Genomic DNA, 23,634 nt, shown 5'->3' with positions numbered 1-23,634 from the left:
TAACTCTGCCGCCTACTTTTGTATACACAGCCGCTGCATATGCTTTCTCTGATGCATCGCAGAATCCATGTAGCTCCATAATACCTTTGGAGCATCCAGTCCAGCGTGAATATGCTAATTTCTTCTAAATCTTATAGACCTTTAGCATATTCCATCCACCAGTTTGCTAAGTTGGATTCCAATTCAACGTCCCAAGTCATCGGTAACTTCCACAGTTCCTGAATGAAACATTTGCCTTGAATCGTTACAGGTGCCAACCATCCTAGTGGGTCGAAAATTCTGGACAACTGTGATAACACTAACCGCTTTGTTATGCGTGTTAGCATTGGGTTTTCTGCCGAAAACGTAAATGTATCCTTCTTCGGATCCCATTGGAGTCCTAAGGTTTTGATCGATTCATTCTCCTCAATGCAGATTTTCTCCGTAGCACCGTCGTCCTGAATGTCGGCTAAAATACGTTCGTCATTTGCAACCCATTTTCGCAGATGCATGCCGGCCTTTTCCATCACTTGTCTCAATTTCCTTTGAAGTTCATAGCACTCGTTGACTGTGTCTCCACCAGTTATGAGGTCATCCATATAAAAGTCGTCTCTTATTGTTTCTGCTAAGACGCTATCCTCTTGGCAAAAGCGATCTGCCAACTCTCGTAGACATCGGAGTGCTAAGAAATGTGCTGCCGAGGTGCCATAAGTTACCGTTGTTAACTTAAACTCACTGATCGGCAATTTTGGATCATCTCTCCATATGATATATTGGTATTCTTGGTCTTTCTCAGCAACCTTTATTTGGCGATACATTTTTTCAATGTCAGCTACCATAACCATATTGCCACTTGCGCCATTTAATTAGAATATCGAATATATCCTTTTGAATCTTAGGACCAGCTATAATAACGTCATTTAGGCTTAGTCCATTTGTCGTCTTTGCGGATGCGTCAAAAACTACTCGTAGCTTCGTAGTTAAGCTTCCAGGCCTGATGATTGCTTGATGGGGTAAATAGTATTTACCTTGACTCGTTGTCTATACAGATTCCATATGTCACATCTTAAGGTATTCTTTCATGAATTCGTTGTATGCAGCCCAGTTCTTTGGGTTTCTTTGAAACTTCTTTCCCATTTGCATAAGCCTTGCCATTGCCTGTTTGCGAGAGTCCCCCAGCTTTGCCTCTTGGTGGAATGGAATTGAAACCACAAATCTGCCTTCCTCGTTGATGACAGTTGTTTCTTGGAATTTTCTTTCGCATTCTGCATTGTCTGTAATCGTCTCATCGGCTTCATCTTCCAATTCCCAAAAGCGTTCCAGGTCCTTTAGATTTATTGTTGTAGTGGCACTTATAATTTTTTGCTTTGCTGCTCGAGTTATATTTCCGGACACAATCCATCCAAATTTGGTTTTTTGTCCCAAGATTCCATTCACGGTTTTTATTTTCTCCATCATAATCAGGAAACATAGATCCACACCTATCACCATGTCAATTCTGCTTGGCTCGTTGAATCGTGGATCTGCTAGCCTGTAGCCCTTCCACTCTTTGTTGATACTCCTTACTCTGGGAATCCTTAATACTTGTGCTGCTTCCTCTGAAATCAGCGTCTTCTGGGATCCACCGTCAATAAGCGCCCTCAACTCGTTATAACCTCCAGCTTTGTTTTTCACTAAAACAACAGCTGTAGCCAATAGTGTGTCTTGGCCTTGGTTAAAGCTATTGCTGTTGATACTGCGTTTTGTGTCTTCATGAAGAAGGCTGTTGTGTCTTTTGGAGCATCGATTGCATGTAATTTCCTTTCTGCACTCGGTAGCATTATGCTTTCCAAAGCATCTAAAGCACATGCTGTTCTTTTGAACGAATTCTTTTCTTTTTTCGATTGATTGTGCTCTGATTTGAGACACTTTATCATATCGTGGCCATCCTTAGAGCAAAAGGTACACGATCTAACTTGCACTTTTCTTGTAGCAAGCTGAGCGGTATTTTTAATAATGGCATTTACTGAGTTGTATTGTTGCTCAATAAACTCCAGTACGTCTTGTAAGGACTGTATAGCTCTTGCCTTTTTTACATGCTGTTCATACAGCTGCAAGGCTTCTGGCGAAAATTTCCGCAGTAGAATTTCTACTAAAATTACGTCAGCAGAGCTATTTTTCCTTTTTCCTTTATGATGAATATGCTCTCGGTCGCAGTGTCCAAAAACTTCCTTAAATTTTTCTCATCATGGAGCAGCAAGCACTCCAGTTCCATTAATTTGTTGAAGTGTTGGGAGAATATTTTTCTGCTATTCTCATAGCGTTTGCAGATAAGCTCCCACGCTGCTGTATAGCTAGCCGGTGATCCCGTTGGCTAACCACCATTTGAGCTTCTCCTTTTAAGCAGGCTCTTAAATATCCCAGCTTCCTTGTGTTGCTGAGATCTTTCCTGCTGTCTATTAGTTCAGAGAACAGCTCGAAAAATGTTGGCCATTCCTTCGCATTTCCATTGAACGTTGGAAGGTCCACTTTTGGGAGTTCTGGCACGTCGTAGTTGGAACTTTTGAACTGTTCCAACTTCATTTGAAGTACCATCTCTAGTGCGGCATCTTCAGATTGCAGAATGTCTGCCTCATCTTGATCAAAGACAGTTCTGTCATACTTGTTTTCAAGCAGTTTCAGTGTGTCCGTCACGTTGGACCAATGACTTTTCATCATTGCCAGCTGCTTGACTAGTTCAATCTCACTTGAACTATCTAGGGTTTCGTAGATTAGGCTCATCTGTTGTCTCACCCTGTCCGCTCTTCTATCCACCAGTTGAACCAGATTATCAACTGGACTGGAGCTCCGAGCTGATGCGGTATCAGATAATTTTGATCCGCTTGGTATATTTATCTCTTCAAGTGTTTCTACCTTTAATTGTGACTCCTTGTAGGCCTTGATAGCATCCATAGTTTTAATAAATATTTTATCATTAAAATATTGATGATTGCCAACTCCCAATTTTACCAGCGCATTGTGGTTAGTAGTAAATCGGACTACCAATGCTTCTATTGCTGGTATAGATGCCTTTTCCTTGATTGCTTGCAGTATTTTGTTCTGCAGCTCTCCTTGGTCTTGCATCAATTTCACAGATCTTTCCGACAACATGTTGGGAAAACAATCACTGTGACTTTTTTGTGCTTTCTGCTTATATTCTTTGGCGTGATCCGTTGGAGGATTTTTTGATTGGTCGCCCAGTTGACCTAGCTGTGCCTCGACTCACAGCTGATTGATCAGCCAAGGAAAAGCAAGAACACAATGTTTCACTGTTTCAATGTGGTCTTTTATTCTGTGTTTCTTACCACTGGTGGGGGAAACAACAGAATCACTCGAATAACCTTGCTCTTTTTACTTTGAAGCGCTGGTTTTTTTTCTTCTGTGTTTCTTACCACTGGTGGGGGGAAACAACAGAATTTCTCGAAGGACCAAAATGTTCACACTATAAACTAATGCGTACACTTAATGAGTTCAATTCGGGTGTTTGAATCTAACTGACTCGCTACTGCGAGGGCATCGCCTTTTATTCATTCTTACATAGGTTATTATCAATTTAACAAAATTTTAACAATAACATAACAATCACAGATAACAACTAATTTATGATAAGGATCTCAAATGAGATCGGGAAATGAGGTCCCTCGGTTGCCTTCTGTTGAGCCTCCTTGGTGGGCGAGATCTGTTTAGACCGCTGGCAAGTCGATTTCTGTGGCGCTCCAGCCTGTCATGGTATCGACTCGTGCGCTGGTTTATCTCGTCAAATAAAAGTGAAAAGTCCATTTGGTAGATACCGGAGCCGCAAAAAACTATATTCAACCAAAGCGTGCGTTGAAATGCCTGTTCCGGGCGAAACCCGAATTACATAATAGTACATTAAAACCACATTTATTTTTTAGAAATGCCTAACGGAACTTGTAGGAAACGTGGGGGATGACTTTCTTAAGATCAATACAAAATTTGACTAAAGTACTATTATAATTTAATATGACGTATAATTTGATGACGTATAATTCATAAACATTGTTGATGTCCAATGTTCCAATTGGATGATAAATAGGATGATAAACTCAAGAATAAACCGGCCCTATGAGTCTTTGTCGCGATCCCATAAAATGATCCTATATGGGTAGTTGACAAAATAGGAGTTGACAAGAATGGACAGAAAAAACAAGTAGTTTCGGCTTCAGTAAGCTAAAAATAACCGAAGACGACAAGTAACCGATTCCAATAATTTCTGTAATAACAACCTTGGATCTGGTTTCACCAGATAATACAGGCTGAAAACAACCGCAAAGACATAGATGTTTCTGTCAAAAATGTTTCTGTATGTCTACGATGTATATAATTTTTGTTTATTTAGTCATTGGTCAAGACTTTAGTGCTATTGAAAAATAAGGTCATAAACTTCGTAAACAGGGACTCCCTATTGCAAGTTTTGCAAGACGTGGTCAAGATATATGTATAAAATGAAATATATTGAGTACTCCCCATTCTGGGAGTTATTCAACACACCATTGTTGAAGAGTTCCCATCCACCGTATTTAGGTACTGTAAATCACTTGTTATCGAGTTATCAGACAAGTCAGAACAGAATGATATATCGAATTCCGAGTATAATCGTGCACATCGAGCAAGTAACTATTATGTAATTGCTTTATTTCTTTCCGAAGATGACATAAATTTTTTCCGAGGTATTAGCAAACTGCAAGCCAGTTTTGCGCCCTCCTACGTCCACCCCTCCACCTAACCCACTGGAGCGCATAGACGCGATATATGTATGCAGTAAAAACAAGAAAAAAAAATATATTAAAATCATTAAGATCTAATTTTGTGCATAAATAGTTAGTTCCGAATTGCCTAAAAAGATATTTAAGATATTAGAATAATGTGTATTATAGTCAGAACATATTACTCTGTAATCATGCATATAATAGGTTGGCAAATATCTCCCTTCCGCTTTTTTGCTCTTTATTCAATGCTTTATAAAAAGTGTTACAGTGATCGGATTTAGTTCAAATATGCGCCGTTTTGTTCGATAATCTGTTTCCATCTAGATGGCAACTTCATAATACCTCCCTCGTAGAAGCCCCCCTCCTTATTTGCGAAGAACTCGGACAGCCACTTTTCACAAGCCTCTTTTGAGTTCAACTTTACACCACCAACGGCATTCGCCATGGACAGGAACAGGTGGTAATCACTTGGCGCTATGTCCGGGCTATATGGTGGATGCGATAAAACCTCCCATCCGAGCTCCCGTAGCTTCTGACGAGTCATCAACGAAGTGTGTGGTCTGGCGTTGTCCTGGTGGAACACTACACCCTTCCTGTTGGCCAATTCTGGACGCTTCTGGTCGATCGCCTGCTTCAAGCGGTCCAGTTGTTCGCAGTAGATGGTACAATTAAGCGTCTGGCCATATGGGAGCAGCTCTTCCAATCCCACCAAACACACAGCAAAACCTTCCTGGCCGTCAATCCCGGCTTGGCCACCGGCCTTCGACCACGACCGTTTTCGCTTGATATTGTCGTATGTGATCCATTTTTCGTCGCCAGTCACCATCCGCTTCAAGAATGGGTCGAGTTCGTTCCGTTTCAGCAGCATATCGCAGGCGTTGATTCGGTCCAGAAGGTTTTTTTGCGTCAAATCATGCGGCACCCAAACATCAAGCTTTTTTTTGTATCCAGCCTTCTGCAGATGGTTTAAAATGGTTTGGTGACTAACTCCCATCTCCTGGGCGATGTCACGAGATGCCACATGCCGGTCTAACTCGATGTATTCCATGATTTGATCGGTATTTGTCGTCACAGGTCTTCCGCCGGCTGGCTTATCCATGGTGTCGTTTTCACCGGCTCTGAATCGTCGAAACCATTCCTCCGCGGTTCGAAGTGATAGAGTACCATCCCCCAAAACACCATTAATCTCACGGAACGTTTCTCTGGCGGATTTGCCTTTAACGAAGGAAAACTTTAAAATAGCGCGAATTTCGGCGTTAGTCAACTCCATGTTTACACGTCTATAACTGTTGAACACAATATCCAAACTAATCATGCATAGCGTCGTTTTGTAGGTTATGTCAAGACCTTTCAAATTATGTATAATATTGCCAGATACGAGCTCTGTAGCGCTTTGTACATAGCCGCGAAATTCAAAAGACAAAAAGGCGGAAGGGAGATATTTGCCAAACTAATATATAAATTAATTTATTCTAATCACGTCGGTGGTTGTATTAATGGGTTGAGCTGGTAAGCAATATTTCACTGAGCTTGAAAACGGCCGCTGAAACGCTGCCGCTTCACGCTGTCCGCAGATGTGGGAGGATTGGCTGCACAGGTTTCAAAAGCTGGCAGGCGGACGTCCACAAGTTTCCGTTCATGCGTTTCGGATAGCCACAGAAAGTGAATTGTCACTGTTTATCCAGAGATAGGGTAATTGTCGAGCTTCACTAGGGGGAAGGAGTTGGAGCCGTCGCTCAGAGGAAACTATCCTTTTTTTAACCACTAGTCTTTTTTGTTTATGCTTTTATGTTTATGTTTTGTTTATGTTTACGAGCTTCTGCTGTTTACTTGTTGAAGTCAAAATCATACTGAACTTGAAAATATTCCTTAAAGCTAACATAAATTATAAGCTATATAAATAAGTTAGCCAACTATGCAACGATGTGTCAGCGAATTGGCTGCTGCTGGGCCTCGGACATTCGGTCATTGCCTTGTCCGGTTAACACTAAATAACTTTCTAACATTTTTAACATTCCTAATAATACTGAACTACCAACTAGGCCTGAATGGCAAAAAGGACATCTCTATGGGGCATTGCAGAAGTCACCGGCAGTACCAGCAATGGCTAAAATCAATGTTACTGAGCACAACTTCTCCGTCTACCGTTTCTACACCAACTTAGTCTACCAATCTTAAACGTATCAGCGATCTTGGAGACCAAATTACCTACAACTTCGTCATTAGCTGTGAGACTACGTTTTACGTTCGTCGCGTCCTCGCACCACACCTCCTGAATCCCGCATTGTAATAGTGAGATTTACCTTCTCCATCTTAAGCCAATCAGCTCCCCAACTAAAGCGAATGCTTGCAGGAAGACAGTTAAGTAAATGCAAGGACCTCAAGATTTAATTTCAAGGTTTATTTCGCGCATAAATAGTTCAGACAGTTAAAAACATAAATAACAACTATCGAACGCCGGTCCTCTAATGAGCAGGTATGGACGAGACAATACTAGACAATACGAAACAATACTATATGATGGACGGGAATCAGAAAAATGCAGGGGGTGAAGTGAACATTTCATTTCAAATAATGAAAGCGTACTCCACCCTAGAACGGACGAATGCAGCATCGGCACATAATACACGGGAGTAAGGAACTCTAACTGCATAGTTTTTCGCCCAAGAAACCCAAACACTGAATACGGTTTCGGAGGAATCTAATTCAAGTGCGCAGAAAACTAGAATTTCCTCTCAGAAAGTACTCCCAGGTCAAAAATCCAAGCTAACAAGAAATATTTTTAGAGCACCAGTTGCAAATTCGGTTCATATCATCCACATGCAAGAAACTGTCACTAATAGTGTTAATTGTCATATAGATCATCTGCTTACAGCAGGTAATTAGAAAATTGTAAGCATGAACATATGTATAACATTGGTAAAAGTAATGAAAAGCAAAGGACCAAGAGAACTACCTTGAGGAAGTCTAGAAGTAGCTCTACTGATCTCGGGATGATAACTCATATTTACCATATATGATGTTTTAAATTTAACAAGAGAGAATGCTATAGTCGAGTTTCCCGACTATGGGATACCCGTTACTCAGCTAGTGGAAGTGCGAACGAAAAATTTCATCATATTGTGGAATATGGGTAAAAATTGCGGAAAAAAAAGAATTAAAAAAATATTTAAATTTTTTAAGGTGTGTTTAGTTTTAAGCGGTTTGTGGGCGGAATAGTGGGTATTCAGTTCATCTAGGCGACTAACTAATAAAAAAACTTAAAATTTGTTCAATAGTGTGAGCATTTCCGTTTTGGGCTGTCTGCAAACAGACGGACAGATCGACATGGCCGGATCGACTCGGCTATTGATCCTGATCAAGCATATATATTCATTTAGTCGGAAAGGCTTTCTTCAACATATGTATGTCAACATATATGTCAACATAAGTATGTTACATACTTTTCAGCGAATCTAGTATACCGTTTTACTCTACGTAAAACTTGTAACGGGTACACAAAGGAAAAGTGAATGCCACGCGAAATGACAAGCTTTGTTTAAGCGTCTAGCGAAATTTGTGTACACCGAATTAACCTGAGAATGGGCTTCAAAGGCATGCATGCAGGGCTTAGAGAAGGTGGCTAGGTTGGTAGTAGTTGAGCGCCCAGGCATAAACCCATGCTGATTGGAATCGATGTAAGCAGGAATTAGGAAGACTCTTTTTTTACAAGCTATCCTTTCAATAAGCTTAGCAATATTGGTGATTTGAGCAATTGTTCTGAAGTTGGAGACCATTTTTGGGTATCGCCAAGATCCTAGCAATTTTCCAAGTGGATAATGAAGACGAAAAAAGCATCCTGAGAGGGAGAAAAAGAGCTCGAAATGCAGCTTTTAAGAAAAAAGGAGGAGACTCCATCAATGTCGGGTTTAGGGGAATCATTAAAGTGCAATATCGCATCAGCAATGTCGTCATCAGTAATATCTAGCGACCCAATATTAGGGATTCGGAATATTGCCTAAAATATTTTGGTCATTCCAGGGAACAGTCGACTCAAAGTTAGTAGAAAATTAGGGAGCAATTGTTAAAGATGCCACATTAGAGTTAGCTGAAATGTTCCCATATGTCAAACGAAGACTTCTTTATGGAATCAATAAAGCACCAGAATATGTAAGGGTTGGCTTTTAAGGCTATATTCAACATCGGATGTAAACTGAATACATACGAATTTATTCAGATGCTTAAATTCTCTTTTGTGTTGTCTATACCTTTCCCCATCATTAGAAAAACATTTTATAAAATATGTTTCTAAGATTTTGTAACCTTTAAAGGCCTTTTGTTTACAACGGCATCTTGTAAAAACGTTGCACCTTTGATGAAGAATAGCTGTCAATAGTCGATATAGTGGCCGATAAAAAGTTGTTATAGCTCATTTTAGGGCAAGCATTCGATAGTATGGAGACCCAATGTAATGATACAATGGAATTATTAATAGTATGTCGCAGTTTCGTTGTTATTCGCCATAATGCTAGCGCAGTGAGTTCCGATCGCACTGAAGTACTACGCACAACTGCCTTGTGTCGCACTCTTCTTCTCCGTGCTTACCATCGAACCACACTCGGCGTCAGCGACAACACGCTGGCGCCGCGCTAAAACGGTTCTTCCCAAAACTACAAACTACAGGCAACCAATAACTGCGCAAATAGAGGCTGATGCAATATTTCCATTATGATGAAATACACTACCAGAATACCCATACACTAACACATGCAAAATTATGCTCCGACACGGCCATCCTGACCATTACACGACCTCGTGAAATATTATCATAATGCTTTTTCTGTAATGCAACAAAACCATTTTCAAATTACACTTACATTAACAAATTAAATTTCACACCTCAATATCATTCCTAGAGCAATACAAAACTTTTTAACATAATTCATTCATCATTTCATTACAATATCTAATACGCCACACGCCATGATCAAAACAATTGTTTTGCACTTGTGCTCACTTGTGCTTATTATTATAAATTTCATTATAAGCCCTTCAGGCCTCCGCAGTGTCACTTGCTAAAGCTTATATTCTAATCATTTCATTACTGTCTCTTTCAACAGCTTTCTTTTCCATTTCCTTATCACTGTCTCTTTCAACAGCTTCATTTTCCATCTCTTCATCACTGTCTCTTTCAACAGCTTCATTTTCCATCTCTTCATCACTGTCTCTTTCAACAGTTTCATTTTCCATTTCTTCATTACTGTCTCTTTCAACAGCTTCATTTTCCATTTCTTCATTACTGTCTCTTTCAACAGCTTCATTTTCCATTTCTTCATTACTGTCTCTTTCAACAGCTTCATTTTCCATTTCTTCATTACTGTCTCTTTCAACAGCTTCATTTTCAACCATTTCATTTAAATTCTTTTTACATTTTTCTAATTCTTCTTGTACTTGCCAATCTGGCATTTTTCTTATGTCATCGTGAGCATATTTATATTTTCTATTGTTCGTCAACGACCTGAGCATATATCTATCCCCCTCCAACAATTCGGTTATTTCAAAAGGCCCTCCAAACTTCGGACTTAACTTTGTTTGATGCCTTTCTTCACTTCTCAACAACACGAAATCTCCAACTTGACATTTAACAACTTTGGCTTTTCCTTTATCAAATTGGCTCCTGCTATATGCTGCTGCAGCTGAAATATTGTGAACTGCCTGCGCTCCCACCTCTGTCAAATCAATCTCGTCTGCCGTATCGCAAGGTGGAAGCAACCAATAAACAGTTCTAAGGGACTTGCCTTGGTTGCTTTACTAACCGTACAGTTTAACGCTAATTGAACCTCTCCCAACGCATCTTGCCAAGCGCGGCTGCTAGTCTCAACTGCAGTCAATAAGTTCTTTAAGGTGCTCATAGTGCGTTCGACTTGCATAGGGTGAGCAGCTCGGTTTTACAATCTTACACTCCAATAGATCCTTAATTTTTTTCACGCACCAACTCTCTTTCATTTGGACTAAGCCTATATGGTCTTCTTTGAACAATTTTATTTGGGTCTACCAATTTAATTTTCATTTCCCCTGAGCTAACCCCAGACAAAGGAATTCCGTTAATAAAAGATTTTGAGTATTTTCCCATTAGACTCTTTAACCTCCTCATATCTTCACCAACAAGATTAGCATTCAACTCGCAAAGTTGTTTATCATTTGAACAATAATTTACAGTTTTTGATCTGATAATTTCAAATTGACCAGGTGATACTATTACATTAAATCCTGAGAACAACACTTCTCGACCAATAATGGTATCATTTCTTAAATGCACATCGTCCAAAACATGAAACAATAGTTGTTAATTTACGTTACTAAGTATTTGCAATGTGCTACAAATACTACCATTGCCAATACCTTTCAACAGCACTACATTGTTAATTCTTTTACCAACAAATTTGTTACTTAGCTTTTGTTTAATTAAAGAACATTCCGATCCAGAGTCAAAAGTTATTGGATATGTCTCGCACTGATGAACCATCTCGCCCTTGGGTTCAACAACTTCACAAAGTTCCGCCCTTTTTTTCCTGAAGCGTGCCTTTTTCTTCGGTTTACTGCAATATGTTGAAATATGGCCACGTTCTCAACAGTTAAAACAGGTTACATCCGATTTTTGATGGTGACCAACTGCGCTTCTATCGTTGCTGTCCTTAGCACGAGATGAAAGATTTTGCTGCTGTTTAATTCTGCATTCGATCATCTTGTGGCCTAGTTTTCCACAGAAATGACATCTTATTTCAGACGGAGCCGCTTCTTCTTGCAGAGTTTTCTTCCTTTTGTTGAAGGTAAATGCTTTAAGCTCTGTTTGCAATTCACTTCTGGTCCGTACATTTGAAGTAAATGTCCATCGCTGCAATCTGCTATCCACATGTGCCATCTTAGCAAGCGTTACTGAAGCTGCAATTTCCTCCACATTCATATCACGCCATTTCGTAATAAGTGACGTCATCATGCGACTAACATAATTGGAAAGGCATTCACCGTCAGTTGGACAATCTGCCAGCATTGCCAAAAACATAGCCGCTGGAGTTTCCGCACTGGCAAAACGTTGAACGAAAAGTTCTTTAAATTCGGCCCAAGTTATGCCAGGATAACAAATTTGAGCAAGCCACTGCGAAGCACTACCTTCCATCGCTGCACTCAAAGCCATCACCAACGCGCTGCCTTTTATGGTGTTTTCTGCGAAAATTATGTCCACTGTAGAGCACCACGCCGTTGCATCGACGCCAGCACCGTCTGCGTTGAATTTGGGTAGCACTACCGAATTTTTATTTGTTGTTTCGGATGTCGTTGTTTGCAGTGTTTTAACAAGCTCAATAAAGTTTCTATTTTGCATTTCCATTAAAAACCGCCATGGTTCACTAGACATATCAGGTAGCGAGCCCGATCCCACTTCTGATGTCGCAGTTTCGTTGTTATTCGCCATAATGCACTGAAGTACTACGCACAACTGCCTTGTGTCGCACTCTTCTTCTCCGTGCTTACCATCGAACAACACTCGGCGTCAGCGACAACACGCTGGCGCCGCGCTAAAACGGTTCTTCCCAAAAACTACAAACTACAGGCAACCAATAACTGCGCAAATAGAGGCTGATTCAATATTTCCATTATGATGAAATACACTACCAGAATACCCATATACTAACACATGCAAAATTATGCTCCGACATATATAAGTTTAATTCAGAAATTAAATTCAGAGAAGGTAGAAAATTTAGAAACTCAATGCTAAAACATAATACTGGTGATGTTCATCCTGTTCAGCATGTACTAGTACTAGTAAATTCGGCGAGAGCAATTGAAGAGTTAAGAACAGAACTGGTATAAATTAAATCAAGTAACTTCATTTGGTGATAGCTGAAATTTTTGTTGGAAATGAAGCGGTAATGCGAAGAGAACTTTGATCCAAAAGAAGGTCGAAGGTTATGTCCAAGTTAGTTACCAGGGGTGTTTTAGTGCCGCCTTGATGGGAGTAGAGATTGATAATGGATCTCTTTTAAGAAAATGAACAACCATCAAATCAGAGGTTCTTCTTATGGATGAATCGACTCACTTTAACCGATTGCGGCTAAAGCTCATAATGAAGTCATCTGGATAATGCTGCTCAAGAACTCAAAGTTTAAAGTTGATAAACTTCAAAGTATTTAAATTCGGTTAACTTTTTCATTAACTTTTTCTCGAGGGTAATGTTGACTATAGAAGCCTGAGGGAAGGTGATTTTAATTTTAGAATTTAACTTTAGATAAAGACATTCCGAAATTAACGCCTGATAAGCCCACCATTCCTTGAGTATAAGAGAAAACAACCATACCCTAGCGACTCAGAATTCAAGGGCGAGGACCTAATAAGAACGTTGACACCAGTGAACAGCAGAGTAGGCCCTGCTTAAGCAGGTAGTGCAGGTGGGCATACATAATGGATTAGCCGAGCAAGCCGGCGAAAATCAGCAAAAGGATATTTGTTACAAAAGATATTTGATTCACTGGCCAATAAGATGGCAGAATTGCGAGACGCACGCTTTGACCAAATAAATGAAATCATACGATTTAAATCTATAGAACAATCGACGGGAGACTTCATGAGCATTTAAAAACCATATTTTTTTTTGTTCGTAACGTGTACTATAACACGTATGTTGCAACATACTGTAAGCTTTTCGATGACAACTACGAGATAGGTATTACCGGTAGATAGATAGATATTACCGGATAGGGGCTTTTAAAACCGGACCTCCAACTCACAGAAATCACGAAATGAATGGGTTTATCTTTTGAAAATTCTTTGATACCAATTCATTATTTCGAATATAAGTATGGCGTCACTGTATTCGTGAGATTGGATCACACCCACAGCTTTCTCAAATGCTAATTTAATATCTTTTGTTGTAAAACTTTTTTAAAACTGTTTCGGAACTTTATTGTATCTTTGAATAAACCGAAAAAACCATATACCGAAAAATATTAACCGAATATAAAATTTTTTTTGGTACAGTGTGTATGTCCTTCGTTCAACAAGCTCTAACACAGATCCTATGTTTTGATTAGTAGCATCTGAGCATACTCATCGGACACAAAGTGTAATTGTAAATGAAGCAGAAAAAAGCAATACTCTAGCCAAAACAAACTTTTTGTTTGGGCGATCACACTGGCCGGGGAAAAAATATTCTATCCAATGCGATAGAGTGGGTGTGGCAAAAGTATTTTGGCAAATCTATAGAAATTTACAAATTACTAGGTGTTCGAATTAATTCGTAGCGCTTTTTTGCAAAGTTTCGTGATTTATTATGAGGGTATCATTACAGTAGCATTATTCTGGTAAAGTTCGAATACCGCGTCGAAAAAATTCTTCTTTCGATTCGATGAATGAATCGATCCAATTTGTGGTCACGTCGTAGTTTGCGCTGCTCTGACAAGCCATGCGCCATGGATCGGAACAAATGATAATCGGATGGAGCAATGTCCGCTGAATATGGCGGGTGGGGCAAAACTTCCCATTTCAGCGTTTCCAAATAAGTTTTCACGACTTTCGCAACATGGGGTCTTGCATTGACATGAAGCAAAATTACTTTGTCGTGACGATCTTTATATTGCGCCCGCTTTTCCTGCAATACATAATAAATAACGCCGAGTTGATCCCCCCAAATGCACAGTAAGATCTTCTTTCCATGAATATTCTGCCTGGAAGATGATGTCGATGCATGACCGGGTAAGACCCACGATTTTTTCTGACTATTCGAAGCAAAAATCCTTATTCCTTATCTGCCGTTGAAGAAGAATCTCACAGGTGGTTAAACGCCGTTGGCGTCCCTTGGCTTCAACTCATATGGAACCCACGTTCCCTGTTTTTGTACTATTCCTATGGCTTTGAGGCGTTTTCCGACCGTCGAAAAGTCGACTCCAAGTGATGTGGACATCTCCAGAAGTGTTTGGCACGGGTCTTCATCGAGCAAACGTCACCAAATCTTCATCTTCGAACTTTTTCGGTTGTCCAGGACGTTCTTTGTCTTCCAAGTCAAAATTTCCACTTTTAAACCGCGCAAACCACTTTCTGCATGTTTTCTCAGCGAGAGCATGTTCACCGTATATTCTTTTTTCTTCATGTTAAAATAATGAAGTAACGCTCCCCGAAAAAAACGATTTTTCAGGCACAAACTTCGACATGTTTGATACTGCACAACAATTGCTATGAACACAATAAGGCAATGTCATATACTGGTGAAGATGCGCTAATGTCAGTAGCTTCCAGGAGAGTATTTACTTTTGTCTGTGTGACTATGAATAGTTGGCTAGCGCCATCGTTCGTAAAACGCTATGAATTAATTCCAAAACCTAGTATATAAAAAAGTGACAAAATATCACATTTTTTAAGTGTGGGCGTGACAGTTTTGGGCGGTTTGTGGGCCTGGCAAGTCTATAGAAATTTACAATATACATTTAAAAATGAAAAAATATCACATTTTTTAAAAGTGTGAAGGTGACAGTTTTGGGCGATTTGTGGGCGTAGGAGTGGGCATGGCAAATTTTTTTTTTTTGCATAGCGATACAAAATTACATACATACATATGTATATACAAAACTGAAAAAATATCACATTTTTCAAAAGTGTAGCCGTGACAGTTTTGTGCGGTTTGTGGTCGTTAGAGTGGGCGTGGCAACATTTGGAAACACTCTCTATGTCTCTAGAAGCTGCATGCTTAATCTAAACATTCTAGCGTTTGTAGTTCCTGAGATCTAGGCGTTCATACGGACAGACGGATATCAAGATCCTGATCAAGAATATACATACTTTTCAACGACTCTAGTATACCCATTTCTTTCGAGAAACAAGTTAAAATATATATGACAACAACACTATTAATGACAGCCAGACAACCAATTAAAATTCAATATAGTATAATGGTAAGAAGTGACAAATTGTAAGTTACACCCAATTAAATTCAAAAAGTTCCAATATAGTAATATATGAAGCTCAATTTTAAAAGCATTCTTTAGGATATTTCGAATGATCATTCAACGAAAAACTGCGTGCGATGTTTTATATTTTGTACCAAGCGAGAGGTCCACTCTTACATTTTAAAACATTTTAATCAAACATCCGTGTTAAAACTTTACTTTTCGACTAACTTTGTATACCCCTAACTCTACGAGTAAACGTAAGACTAAGGTAAGTGCGGATTTTATTATTCTATATTAATAAAATGAATGTTACTGATAAATGTCATCACACTCGTAGTTATTTAAGCTGAACATTAAAAGAGGCACTATAGAGATTTTTCTTCTTAAATAATAATAATAAAATGCGCTAGTTATCTATAAGATATTATTCTATGGAATAATTTGAAGTTCTATGAGATTGAATAAGCCGCAAACTATGTGGTCCATAGATAAAACATATAAAATACGACTATAAAATAGTCTCAGCTAATGGAAGTTCGAGGAATATGGAGACGAACAGCAAAGGAGGTTCTATACCAAGCTGAAAATAAATGCTTTAGCATGCAGACTTACAATTATCTTCTAGTAAGTTTTTAAAATCTTTCTAAAAAGCCGCCTTATATTTTTAAGGAGGTTCTAGTAGACGTGCCAAATAATTGTAGGAAGATATGATAATATAAATTATTGATTTCAATATATATTATATATATATAAAATGATAAAAAATCCTTACCAGCAACAGAATTGCCCCGATTTGATGGGTCATGATATGAGTCTATTCCGCAAATCATTACGTTTTTAAATGGAATTTTTACCGTCCACAATGAGCCTCCAATCTTACAGTTCATCTGTAGTACAATTTTTTGAACAACGGATCGAATTTTTAATTCATTTAGTAAAGTTTTAGCATTTATAACCTGAAAATAAATTTGGGAGTTTAAATACTTTATACTTTTGTATATATACTGCTTAAATACTTTAGCTAACTTAATATAGAAAAGACATAGTCAATCAAATGCCTAGAGAATCTTCCTGTTACTTCGATAACACAGTAAAACCACTACCATAGCGAGATTACAGATACTTGCAGTCCCCTTCTATTAACGTGCAACTAGGAAACGGCAATCTTACCCTTGCAGCGGTATACATTTCTGGACTTTTCCAACACCCTAGGGGACCTCTTCATTGCTACAGATGACTATAACGACATACACACCCACTGGGGATCACGCCTAATCACCCCAAATAGAAGCCCTAGGACAACAAACCTAGACAACGAGCAGGTCGTCCTTGAAAACCGATGTATGCGAATGAAGTGGAAAGTTTATAGATCGCCAATCGTGAAGCAAAGATTAAAAAGTGCTTCACGTAAACTCTCCAATGCGCTGAAGCAGGAGGCACGTAGAGCCACTATCAACGTCAAGCGTTAAAAACTCCCTATGGAAACCTCATCCCAGTTTAACCCCATCAGCAGAAATTCTTTCACCTTTAAGAAATCCGGCGCATCAATCGAATAACATCAGAAAAACGAACTGATTTCAATAAGCGGGAATATTACACGGCAATATTTATCGATGTCTCTCAGGCCTATGCGAAGGTATGGCCAAACTTGTTTTTTGTAAAAAATTAAAGCAACAAAAACACCCACACACTCCTGAAATTGTATCTCTACAACATCTATACAACATGTGAGATGAAACTTTAATATATCCGACGACCATGATATAAACGCTGGAGTTCCCCAAGGCAGCGTACTTGGACCCACGCTTTATGTCCTTTATACAGTAGACATACCAACAACAGAATACTAACGACTTCTACGTTTGCCGACGACAAACTCGATCACAAACAAACGAACAAAAATGTAAGCATTTGACATTCACCACACTCAATCGGCATGACTGCCCCTTGATTACCTTAAACATCACTGTACTCCTGAAAGCAAATGAAGATACTTATCTTGGAGTCCACTTCGACTGAACGCTCCCCTGGAGCAAGAACATCAAAGACATCTTAAGCTTCAGGCTAGTGCCTCCTTTGGCTTATTATTATCGGTCATCTCTTTGTGTGGACTAAGGGATCTTACTCTATAATTCAGTTTTATAACCAATCTGGACGTACGGCTCCCAAGTATGGGGAAGTACCAGCAGCAGTAATATTGACATCATTCAAAGTGCTGAATCAAAGATACTGAGAGCACTCCCTGGAGCACCGTGGAATAGTCGAAACGAAAATATTCAAAGAGACCTGAACATGAGATCCGTCAGAGAAGAGATACCTCAAAAAAAAACATAAGTACATTAGCAAATTAACTTCACATCCTAAATACATAGCGGCAAGTCTAACGCGAGTTTGCCCGATCCCGTCTTCGCCGCAACGACCCTCCCCGACCCAACGATTATCGTTAGGTCCCTATTTTTCCAGATCACAGTTCAAAAGATTGTGAAATATAATTAAGATTAGAAATATTTTTGTTATTTCTCATATATCACATTATTTCTGAGAAGATCCAAAAAAAAGGAGTTATATTAAAAAAAAAATTTAATACTATGTGTATTGCTAAGTTGAAAATAAAAAATAAATTAAGTTCAAAGAACAACAAAGAGAGAAGCTTTTGAATGAGAGAGCGGTGGGGAAGGTGATCGAAATCCCTGAGCTAAGGGCAATGATAGGGAGAGAATAGTAACCAAAGAAAGGTACTTAAAAATACACCTCCAGAAGCAAGCTTTGAAAAAAAAAGATTATTGCGACTAGCTGCGCTGCAGCCAAAGAGAAAATGAAAATATTTATGACCGACGAACCTGACTCTAGATTTCCTACATCAGAAGTGTTCTCAACATCCCTGCAAAACAATACCGAGAAAAGCTCGTAAATTTGTCTGGTATTGGATACTTTGATTCTATGCCCAAGTAGGTGCACAGCAGATCCACGATGACCAGAAAGGGATCAACGGTGATATCTTTCAAATGTGGTTATGCTGGACACATCGCAACAGTGTGTACGAAGTGAGCAGCAACAGTAAATATAATTGAAGTAATATTAGAAAGCTACAAATTCGATACATATAAAACTAAAATTGTGTTATCGGTAATTTTAATAAGGTGGATTATATCAAAAATGTAGGAACAAAGCGATATATTGGCCAAACACTCCATGTTTTTTGTCAATGATATTCGAAGTAGACGCGTAACTAACGGTTCATTGGAAATTAAAAAACGAATACATAAGTATCTACACACACAGTCTACCTGATGAGCGAGTCTTATGAATTGATTAAGGACGTCAAAAAGGATGTACGCAGGAAAGCTTTGAAGTAAGAAGTGCAAGTGGAACCATACACAGGGACTAAGTTTAAACAATGATGTTACGAAGCGTCGCATAGATGGGGGTTATAGACTATGTTAATACAAATTGTTTATACAGTAAATGGCGATGTTCCCTAATTTGAATAGGTATACCATGCTAAACAAACATTTGAAAACTTGTGGCGGACGATTGAGCTTGAGTAGAAGAGAACTTGTCCTCGAAATCAGTCGTGGCCAATTCCCTATCTTATGGGATTGGGAATTCCTCTACCGACGCTCTGCCGCCACACCGACACTGTAAACGATGACACGATCCTCGGTAGACGTGTTCGGCTTGACTCGTGCAAACGAAAATCAATTACTGTTCAACCGCAAAAAAACGTTTTGCGAAGAGTGGAAAAATGATTTTCTTCATTAAAAAAGAAAAGAAATTAAGTACTCCTTCACTTTTTTCACTTCGCCCGGCTAAAATATACGTTGGGAAGAAAGTTCCAAGTTAGATGCGGAGTGTCCTTTCTAGCTTCTGCCTCTGATCCCCAAGAAACCACACTTATACTGAGTCAACTGGATGGCTGCAATGCCGAAATGTGATGAATGACAAACAGTCTACGCGAACCCTGGCTTGCGCAGGGGAATGACCTTCCATCATACTTTCAAGCAACCTGAAGCAATATGATAAGCAAGATTACCATGCCAAGAATGCTAGATGTTTGCTAGATGCTTCAGCAAAAGGAAAATTAATTAGGATCGCCCAATCAAACACAAATAGCGACTGCGTTAGCTGCGACGAATTCGTTCTCCTAAAACGCAATGTGTGGCATAATAAAAGTACACAAGTCACTAGACTGAAACCAAGAGACGTTTGGGAAATCAAAGTCGCCAAGAACAATAAGATGATTATTGTCGCCAGTCATCGAAGATACATGACAGGTGTAGTAAATAAATATTAAATTCGGATTCAATATTTGAGATTTTACAGGCAGTAGAACATCACCAATACGACGATACGGACAATCGACCCTATAAATTAAGTAATTACTTTACAAAGTAAAACATTGCGTTTTATAAAAGTCGATAAAATTAATTGAAAATATCGCAGATACCTTCTGACTTCAAAGTGAACGGTCATGTTTCTTTATTTTATTTTTGCTCTTGCCAAACCCAGCAAGGGTTTTTAATAAGTTTTTTGTTAATTATATTTTGTATATAATTAAAACTATAAAAACTCCGTTGGCTTCGCGAGTGAATCTCTTTCGATTTGTGCACTGCTTTAAACAAATTAATTAAAACTTTTGTTTTTTCTGTCTTTGTGTTCTGTTTACTCTCTCTTTTGTAGTGCTGCTTCGTGTTGTTTTTGTTCGCCAATAAATGCACTGTGCACCCGCTCTCCACACACCTAGCTAAGGGCCCAAATCTAAAATATCGTTTTAATATCGTTTATGCGCCAAGCTAAAGATGGCTTGGACTGATCGTCGAGCTGATGATCTTCTTTTCGCGCTAAATTCGCAGTTTAATAGCCTTAAGTTATTAGAGAAATCGCCAAACCGCAAGAAAGCCGCTGGTGGTGGGCTGCCTAATGGGAATGCACCGCAGCATTCGGCAAGTGATTAACAGGGCTCCACAGCTGATCGGTTGTCGATCGTAGCAAATCCTCAAATGTTACTAAGATCGGCAGCTAAAAAAGATTCGGAGAAATCCTATTAATATATTGTGAAGGGACTCCAATTTGGGATGCTAGAGATTCCGCTTTGTCTGCACTGGTTTCTCAACCAGTGATTCCAACCAGGGACATTTCATCTTTCAAGATAGTGAGCTGCTTTCCACCACATGTTCTGGTTATTTTGGCCGGATAGTATGGTCAAACTAAAGTTCGAAAGATCAAAAATAGGAAAAAAGGGACCGTGGGAATTAAACTTTCCTCACGTGCCCAGACCACTGCCGCCCCCTCTTCTACTTCTTTCTCCTCTTATTCCTCTCTTTTTAAAAAATCTAACATCTAGTTTCCTATCCTATCTAACTATCTCCTATCACAATGCAAGATGCTTGCGAAACAAGCTAACTACATTTTATTCTGATAGCCTTTCTTTTCCATTTGTGTTTTCAGAGACTTGCGTTGTCGCAAGTTAATTATATTCGAAACTCTCTTGGTCGATTATTGGATCTATGCCTTATAAGAAGTTCTAATAGGATGTTTCAGTCCAGAGTTGCACCTCTTTCTCAGTCGGAAGATCCATAATATTCAACTTTTGAGGTGACAATGGACACAGGTACATAAGATAAATCAGAGAAGTCTGTTTTCGGGAGGCAAACTTTCTGAGGCTAAATAATTTTCATCCGGCTTTAATTGGTCCGATCTTTACTCCTTTGTTTACTCCCCCTTTAAACGAAAGCTCACTGCTTTACGATCTTCAGCGTCTAAGCCTGTCTATTCGCCAGGCCTCGACGGAATTCCGGGCTGTGTTCTTAGACTCTGTGCGGAAGCCTTGTGCAAGCCTTTACTGAAACTGTTTACCTTATCTCTGGAATCTTCACAGTTCCCCCATATATGGAAAGAGTGATTTGTGATTCCTCTCCATAAAAATGGTAACAAATTTGATGCAAGGAATCACAGAGGAATCCCTAAATTGTCGGCTATCCCTAAGTTTTTTTGAAAATGTTATCACTCCACATATGCAACACCTTTGTAGGTTAATTATATCACCGTGTCAGCACGGTTTTATGAATCGCAGATCAACAACCAATAACCCTTTGGAGCTAACTTTCTTCCTAATACAGGGCTTCAAAAATAATCTTCACAGATCTACACTGACTTTAGTAAAGTTTTTGATTCTGCTAATCATTCACTTTTGGTTATTAAACCGTATTTATGATTCCCTTTTGATTTTCTAAATTGGATTGTAAGGTTAACGAAATGGCAATGTCTCTAAATTTATGAAGTTTTGTCGTGTCATCCCAAGACACGCGACTTAGGGTGCTCTTTGGAAAGAATAACACGTGATGTTAGTGTTCTTCTATGGCCTAAACTTAAATTTTCTATATCTATGTCTATTGTCAATAAGGCTAGTGGTGTGCTTGGTTTTATAAAAAGGTGGTCAAAGGAATTTAAAGGTCCTTACATGATTAAAACCTTATTCATTTCGCTAGTTCGTCTGATTCTAGAGTATGGATCACCGCATTGAATAGGTTCAAAAAACTTTTTACTGTTTGCCATACAGCGCCGAAAACCTAATATTACCTCTTTATTCCAGAAGACTAATATTAATTAATTTACTCTACCTAGCTAAACATAGAACGATGCTTGGAGCAATCTTTACTTGTAATCTGATTCGTGGTGAACTTCTATGTTCCAATTAGTTTCACTATCTAACTATAAGTTGCATGATCTCACTCATTAGATCTCACTAATATTTACTATTTACATCCTTTACTAGTTTCTATAACGGGTCTACCATCACGTGAGCCATGCAATACACTTCAGCGCCCGTACAACATTTGGTTGGCATAGGGATATAAATTGGCAAGAGAACTAATAATTGCAGCGAAAGTTTGTTTCAAAAAGTTGCCACGTCCACCAACGACCAAAAACTGGTACTCCCACACTTTTGAAAACTGATTTGATACTTTCCAGCTTGAGATGGCCAGGTGGACTCGGATAATGATCCTTATCAAGAATATTTGTACGTTATAGGGTCAGAAACGCTTATTTCTACCTCTTAAATACTTTTCAACGAATCTAGTATATCTTTTATTCTACGAGTAACAGGTTATCAAGAAGTTTCGACTAGTAGTTTCGACTAGACTAGACGATAACGCGGACGTTGAGGCCAGTGTAGCAGAAGACCCGAACACAGCGATTCGTCACCGTGCACAGGAGTTACACCTCTGCCCATCGACATTGTGGACCCTTTGGGTCTCAAGCCGTATTCCTTAATTCATTAATTGAATTCCTTCAAATAAAAAACATCTGCTCTCTACCGCAACCTGTGCAATTTCTTTTTCAATTTAAAAACATAAACCTCCTACAAAAAAACACCCTTTATAAAAAACGCCGCTCTGCAGATTACATGATGCTTTAACCACTCCAAATATTATCAACAACCACAGCGCAACCAATGATAGCAGTCCTTAGTATTTAAACAAAAGCGCTTAATTACTTTAGGAGGCCTCAGCTTTAAAAAGGCTAACAACCTGCATTTGATTTAAGTCAAGGCGAAAAAAGACAAGGATTATCTTGAAGTTCAATATCAAGAACAAACGGAGCAAAATCAGACGAAAACATACGCAATAGCTGAGTACGAACAAGGAATATGCTACAGAGGGCAAACTTAAAAAGAAAACAGGCAGTATTGAAGGTACAGCAAGAAACCATTATATTTTAGAATAGTTGACTTACTTAAAGCATACATTTGAAAACGGTTGCTCTAGATTGCAGCAGTCGGAAACCAAATGGTTGGTTCTACCGACTTTACATAATTCCTCAAGACTTGCAGAATAGAAAATCGATAAATCATCAAAAGACATTCTAGACATAAAATATACTCTACACGACACTTGATTTTATATGTTTTATCATAAGAAGTTGTAGTGGAAAATGAGAAATCACTGAAGCAATAACTACAAGATCCATTAAAATACAACTAAATT

At 38.9% G+C, this 23,634-nt stretch overlaps 1 protein-coding gene across 1 annotated transcript in view; it reads right to left on the bottom strand.

Moving 5' to 3' along the window:
• LOC26526860 (protein argonaute-3) overlaps positions 1–23,634 on the bottom strand; it is a 75,167-nt gene that overhangs the window by 38,214 nt on the left and 13,319 nt on the right. The window contains exon 2 of the mRNA XM_026976404.1: positions 16,419–16,602. Within this exon, the coding sequence (XP_026832205.1) occupies positions 16,419–16,602 (184 nt within the window). The remainder of the gene's footprint in view (positions 1–16,418; positions 16,603–23,634) is intronic.

This window comes from Drosophila erecta, unplaced genomic scaffold (assembly GCF_003286155.1).
Source record: "Drosophila erecta strain 14021-0224.00,06,07 unplaced genomic scaffold, DereRS2 tig00000021-arrow-pilon, whole genome shotgun sequence".
Classification (NCBI taxonomy): domain Eukaryota; kingdom Metazoa; phylum Arthropoda; class Insecta; order Diptera; family Drosophilidae; genus Drosophila; species Drosophila erecta.
Note: the sequence above shows the minus strand (reverse complement) of the source record. Positions and strands in the feature narration are given on the sequence as shown.